At 37.5% G+C, this 7,234-nt stretch overlaps 2 protein-coding genes across 2 annotated transcripts; both read left to right on the forward strand.

The window, feature by feature from the left end:
* Positions 1-1,052: 1,052 nt before the first annotated feature.
* Positions 1,053-2,693, forward strand: LOC125498568 (uncharacterized). Its single transcript, XM_048646798.2, has one exon. It carries the CDS (start codon positions 1,053-1,055, stop codon positions 2,691-2,693), a length of 1,641 nt encoding a protein of 546 aa, XP_048502755.2.
* Positions 2,694-4,104: 1,411 nt separating this feature from the next.
* LOC130591852 (uncharacterized) lies at positions 4,105-4,892 on the forward strand. Its single transcript, XM_057395793.1, has 3 exons — positions 4,105-4,155; positions 4,237-4,350; positions 4,431-4,892. The coding sequence occupies exons 1-3, from the start codon at positions 4,105-4,107 to the stop codon at positions 4,890-4,892; spliced, it is 627 nt and encodes a 208-aa protein (XP_057251776.1).
* Positions 4,893-7,234: the final 2,342 nt, after the last annotated feature.

The following is a 7,234-nucleotide window of genomic DNA, read 5'->3' on the forward strand; positions in this document are numbered from 1 at the left end:
TTTGTTGAATGATGGGTTTAGATGCATGTTTGTGCTATTAGTTGACTTTTTTTGTACTGTGATTATATGATTTTTTTGGGCCCTGACTGTTAGGGGTGTGCAAAAATATCCGATCCGAAAATCCGCCGATCCGATCCGAAATTTCGGATATCCGATCCGATTTTAAGATTTCGGATATTTCGGATCAGGTATCCAGAAAAAAATTCGAATTTTCAGATCGGATACGGATCGGGATTTTTCAAAAATTTCAACGGGCCCGATCCGAAAACCCGGTGATCCGATCCGAAAACCCAGTATCCGATCCGAAAACCCGGTGATCCGATCCGAAAAGTTCGGATATCCGAAAATTTCGGATCGGATTCGGATCACAATTTACCCGATCCGAGATTTTCGGATATCCGAATTTTCGGATCGGATCCGATCCGATATCCGACATGAACACCCCTACTGACTGTGTACTTTGGTTATTATTGAAGTTTAATTAATGATTTGAGTTCATGTAGACAAGAGTACAAGACATGATTTTGCTGATGATGAGATTTATATTGTCATAATTTGAACGAATTGTAACACATTTTAAATGAATGAGATCAAGGTGTGAAGTTCATTATATTTAGCTTTTAGTATGATTGGGTAATTAATGAGAGAGGACATTCAAACTAAGTAAAATTGATTTTTACCAATTAAGATTTTTGCTTATTAAACTAAAATTTTTGTTTTACCAATCACCAAATCTGATCTTTGCCATCTAGTTTGAGTTTCCTATGTGCTTGCTTGAAGTTGGTATTTGAGATTGTGTATTTAAAATTCGAAACTATAATAAACAAAATAAATACTTAGTTTCATCTGCTGTCCATATTTTAGCTGAAGAAAATTTCTCATTTTTTTCTACGACATGATTTTAGTACTTTCCCATTACTCTATTTTTTATTGCTTCTTTGTTTGCTGTAATTGATTGTCCTAATTTCAAACTTGAACTATATATATTAGTGTCATTTCTAATTAATAAATATTTTATATTGCTTATCTTGTAGTAAGAAATCTTCTCAATCATGGATGATTCAGATGTCCAAAAGAAAAGATTACAGTGGATGGAATTTGAAAATAGATTTGATGATTTATATGTAAATGGAGTTAATGAGTTTCATGACTATGCTTTCACTAATTTGGCCTTAAGTAGTGACATAGAAGAAGAGGATAAAAAGGTACCTTGCCCTTGTAATCGGTGCAACAATAGTCGACATAAAACAAGGGAGGAAATCTATAATGATTTGCTACTTAATGGCATTGTGCGAAGTTATGTTCGTTGGATTTATCATGGAGAATATAAACCCCCATTTAAAAGAAGTAGAAATGATTTAGGTGAAGGTAGTAGTGATGATATATTTAGGATGATCCATGAAAGATTTAGTCCTGGAGTCTCGAATAATGATGTAGATGATGATCTTGATGAAGAGCAACAATCAACTGAGGCCAGTCTTCCTAAGTACACTAAGGGTACGAAAGAGGCAAGGATCTTTGAAAATTTGATGAGAGATGCTCACAAAACCTCATACCCTAGTTGTGACGAGTTCTCCAAATTGTCATTCATCTTGAAATTATTTCAAATCAAATGCATGGACGGCATGACTAATAAAGCTTTTACTAGTATGCTTCAAATGTTCAAGAGTGCTTTACCCAAAGGTGCTGATGTGCCATCGAATTATTATGAAGCACGAAAGATGATAACTGATCTCGGCTTCAACTATGAGAAAATAGAAGCATGTGAACATGACTGCATGCTATTTTGGAAGGAGAACGCTGATTTAGAAAAATGTTCCATTTGTGGTACAAATCGCAATAGATCTTGTCCGAAAGTCTTACGCTATTTCCCACTAAAACCAAGGTTGCAAAGGTTGTTCATGTCATCCAAAACATCGAATGACATGAGATGGCATTTTGATAAACGTGAAGATGATGGAGTCTTGAAGCACCCCGCCGACAGTGAGGCATGGAAGCATTTTGATAAAGAACATACTATGTTTGCTTCGGACTCTCGTAATGTAAGGTTGGGTTTAGCTAGTGATGGGTTTAATCCATTTGGTGGGCTTAGAAGTGAATATAGTATATGGCCTGTAGTTCTTGTTGTGTATAACTTGCCTCCATGGATGTGTATGAAACAGCCGTATAGTATACTATCTTTGTTGATTCCCGAAAAAAGTGGGCCAGACAATAACATTGATGTGTACTTGCAACCATTAATTGAGGAGCTAAAGGAGTTGTGGGAAACGGGCGCTATGACTTATGATGCTTCTCAGAATTCATATTTTCATATGCATGCTGCATTATTGTGGACTATCAACGATTTTCCAGCATATGCTAACTTGTCAGGATGGTCTACCAAGGGTTATAAGGCATGTCCTCGTTGTATGAATGAAACTAGCTCCATTAGATTACCAAATCAAGGATCATGTTGTTATATGGATACTCGTCGCTTTCTTCCAACAGACCATAAATGGAGATTTAGTAAATCTTTTAATGGGAAAATAGAAACAAGGGGTCCTCCTAAAAAGACATCTGGATATGATATTTTAACTCAAGTTAGGGACCTCGAAGACATGAAATTTGGAAAAAATGAAATTTCTCCAAAAAGAGATGATAACTGGAAGAAGAAAAGTATATTTTTCAATTGCCTTATTGGAGTACCCTTTTGATTCGTCACAATCTTGATGTCATGCATATTGAAAAGAATGTCCTAGACAACATTCTTGGCACGTTGCTAGATATTGAGGGGAAATCAAAAGATACTTTAAAGGCTAGACACGATCTGAAGCGTGTGAAAATTATGAAGCATTTATCTCCGAAATTGAAAGATGGAAAATGGCATATTCCTCCTGCATCTTACACTTTGTCTAAGGCTGAAAAGGAAAAGGTTTGTAAGGTCTTAGAGGCTATGAAGGTTCCAGATGGGTATTCGTCCAACATTTAGTGAAGTTAAGTTCCTTTTTTAAGGACCTTTGTTCCAGGACACTAAATTCAAAAGACTTGGATGATCTTGAAAGTGAAATTGTTATCACTCTATGTGAGATGGAAAGGATTTTCCTTCCCTCTTTTTTTACTGTCATGGTCCACTTGTGTGTTCACTTGGTTGAGGAAACAAAAATTGGTGTACCCGTTCAATATCGTTGGATGTATCCAATTGAAAGGTTATACTTACATAATATTTTTTAATTCACTTGACCTTCCAAGTAATTAAACATTTTTTCTTAAACAACATTATTAATTTTTAGGCTTATGCGCAAATTTAAGTGCTATGTTCGAAACAAAAGTAGGCCAGAAGGTTCTATTGCTGAAGGCTACATCATTAGGAATGTATGCTTTTTTGTTCAAAGTATCTACATGACATAAAAACAAGATTTACTCAACTTGAAAGGAACGCTGACGAAGATAGTGACGATTATCAAGGTTTATCAATATTTGCACCATGTGGTACTCCTTTGGGGAAGGCCAAATGTAGATCTCTATCAGAAGAAGAGTTGACTCAATTCCAAGAATATATGTAATCAAAAACTGTGAAAAGGCTCAAGGATACTTATTGTATTATTTTTTTATATATATTTTTAAATATCTTCAAAAAAGATAAATCCTTTATATGAAGAATGTTCTTTTTTTCCCATAGGGAATATGAACAAGGGTCGTTTGGCAAAAATTTGATAGAATGGTTCCGTGAACGGGTATGTCAAAAGTTTGGTTATGTTAGTTTTTACCTTTGGATGATACTAGATTACTAGGTTGATGATTTAAAGGTCATGGATTTACCTCGGGAAGGTGATGATCAAGTGGCACATGCTCAACGTTTATTTAGAGATAGCAGGCATAAATTGAAACACAAATATTTCGATGCTCCAAATCTGACAACAAAAGACGACCGCATGAAGAATAAGCCTAAGGACATGAATAAAACAGATTGGAAATACTTAGTGGATTTTTGGAGCGATCCTAAGTTTCAGGTATAAGAGATTGTGAATTATTTTTTATCAAATGTGTATCATTTCTTCGAACGTTCTAACTATTTTACTTTAGGAAAAGAGCACTAAAGCTCGTAAGAGTAGGTCTTTCCAGAAGATGCCTCACTACGTTGTTAGTAAAAGTTATGCTCGGCTCAAGCAAGAAATTGTAAGTAGATTTATTGATTAATTTTAACTAACTGATTTGTGCTTCATACACTTACTAGTTTTTCCATATCACTTAATGTAGAAGAAGAAAAATGGAGGGAAGTGTAGTCGACTTGATGTGATGGTTGAATCTCGTACGAGGAAATCAAAGAAGCTGGTTGATGCTGAAACTCTAGCCAAAAACATGCATGCAGTTGTAAGTTTGTGACTTGTTGAGGTGTTCTTTTCTAGATACTATATTCGATGTTATCTCACTTATCATTATGCTAATTGTAGGATGAGATGAAGAAACTCAAGGAACAAAGAGAACAAGGGCTTAATGAAAAGACGGATGAACAAATATTTCTAGATGTACTGGGCAAAGATACGCATGGGTATTTACGAGCTTATGGACCAGGAAAAAGCATTACAAAGCATTTTCAAGTCAAGCCTTCCCGAATTGATCTACATCAAGAGGTGGTTGAAGCTAAAAAGACAGTTAAACAAGCAGTTCAAGAAGCAAAAAATGACGCTGAGAATGCTAGAAAAGAGGCCGAGGATGCTAGAAAGGAAGTTGAAGAAGCTAGGAAAGATGCTGAGTGTGCCAAGAATGAAGCCGAAAAAACCAGGAATGAGGTAGATCAGAAAATTGCTGCAAACAATAAGGTTTGGGAGAACAAGTTCAAGCGTATACTACAAACTTTTGGGCTGGATACGTTTGAAGATAATGATTCCTCAAGTGATGGTTCTTCGGCTTAAAGTAAGTACTTATCTTTCATAATAATAGAAATACTTATCTTTCTTAATAATAGAAATACTAAGCACTAATTTTTATGGTGCTACAGTTAAACCAGGAATGAGATAGAAATATTTATCTGCCCTTTATCTTGCAGACCTTCCAGTTATATTGTCCAGTCCCTTTTGTGTTAAAGAATTATTCTTTATGTTGTCATCTCTTCTTTTTCAAGATTTATGTGTTTTATGTGATACTCCACCCTCTTTTTCAACATGGACCTCCCAAAATATTGTCCAAACTTGTTTTATGGAAAAGATATAGACTTAAATGTCCCCATCCCGTTGTTTTTTCAAGATGATGAAGATTTGGTGTTTATGTATGTGTGTAATTTGTACGCAGTGTGTTGTGTTTTGTGATGATGTGTTAGCTTCAACTGTAGCTTGGATGTAATTATTAAGATATTAAATAGCTTCTAAGTTAACTACATATAAATGTTTTGGAGGGGCTGTGCAGTGGGAAGGGTGCAGGGGAGGGGAGAGAAGTGTGTTGTGCTGCATGCAGGGGAGGGGAGGGGAGGGGGCTGTGCAGTGGGAAGGGTGTAGGGGAGGGGAGGGGAGTGTGCAGTGATGTGTGCAGGGGATGGGAGGGGAGGGGCTGTGCAGTGGGAAGGGTTCAGGGAGGGGAGGGGAGGGGAGTGTGTTGTGCTGTGTGCAGGGGAGGGGATAGGAGGGGCTGTGCAGTGGGAAGGGTGCAGGGGAGGGGAGGGGAGGGTGTTGTGCTGTGTGCAGGGGAGGGGAGGGGAGGGGGCTGTGCAGTGGGAAGGGAGCAGGGGAGTGTGATGTGTTGTGTGCAGGGGAGGGGAGGGGAAGGGGTTGTGTAGTGGGAAGGGTGCAGGGGAGGGGAGAGGAGTGTGCTGTGCTGTGTGCAGGGGAGGAGAGGGGAGGGGGCTGTGCAGTGGGAAGGGTGCAGGGGAGGGGAGGGGAGGGGGTTGTGCAGTGGGAAGGGTTCAGGGGAGGGGAGGGGGTTGGCCTATGTAACTGAGATGTGCTTGGAGATCAATTTTTTTTCTGGTGTTGTGGTGCTCGTTTCCTCTTCTCCTTTATGTTGTTCATAAAATGTTCCTTTGATGTTCTAGAGTTGATTTGTCGTCTCATAATCCTTGTGTGCCTTCTTCTCCCTTCCCTTTAGTTTTTCTTTTGTCTATCTATGTATTTGTTATTGTTTTCACTACATTACTAGGATTATGAGCATAGGCAGTTTGGTAAGCCACTTAATATTTTTGTTTTGTTTGTATTTTTTTATACGGTGATTTTGTTATGGATTTTTTTTTCTAAGAACTGATTATCAGAGTATCATTACCCACCCTCTCCAAAAATGGTTCTTCTTAATACTACTTTCTCTATTTTCCTGTTCAATTATTTTTCATTGCTTTATGCTTTTCTATTAGCATTTTTAAATCAAATGTTTTCACTATGACCTATGGGTCTTGTGGAAGCAGTGGCTTTGTCGGCTCCGTAAACCACTTTGATGTGAGAATGCATACATATGAAGATACACAGATTATATCGTAGTTAGGAGACTATATTGTTATTACTGTTGATTTAGGAAGAACTTAAAATTGCTGTTTATTTTTTTTTTCTTATAGATGCTGAGTGAATTATGTTTCTGTGGACTTCTTTTTTCCAATAACAAGAAAAAGAACAAAAAATATAAAAGAAATGGAGTTCCTATTACAATTAGAGACCATGCCCAGGGACTTAATTGTTGTAGTGCATGGAGGTTTGCTGCTCAATGGCAGATCTAAATGGAATTTCTTTTGTTGATGGCGTTTCAATCCGAAAGTACAAGACAGTGGCTTGTTAAGGAGCGAGGTACTAGCCTGTGTAACCTTAATTTCAGCTTCTAGCTCTAGTTAGGCAAAGCACAACATATTTCATCAACAGGCTTCATTTCGTTTAGAAGAAAAACTTCCACAGCTTCTAGCTCTAGTTATATATTAGAATTTCCTTTCCTTTCATGGAGAGTTCAATAAATTTGGTTGGCTGAATGGTTATAATATGACGTGGGACTTAAGTAGCCATTTTTTTGTTGTTGCCTACTAGGACAAGAAAACAGAGTTTCTGTTAATGAATGTGTATGAACTTAGTGTAACTATTGTTTATGAAAATCGGCTGTTGGCTTTTGCTTCCCCCATGTGTGCTGAGGTCACTGGTGACTGGACGAAACCCGGTTCAGCTTCTGATATGGACTTACTTTCAGATACTCCCTCTATGTGTTGCTTGTTTAATCTCTGTCTAAAACTTCTATGACAACAAGACTTCTCTTTGTAAGCTATGCATAGAGTTCTCAATGCTTCCGAAGAAAA

This window comes from Beta vulgaris, chromosome 6 (genome assembly GCF_026745355.1).
Source record: "Beta vulgaris subsp. vulgaris cultivar EL10 chromosome 6, EL10.2, whole genome shotgun sequence".
Taxonomy (NCBI): Eukaryota; Viridiplantae; Streptophyta; class Magnoliopsida; order Caryophyllales; family Amaranthaceae; genus Beta; species Beta vulgaris.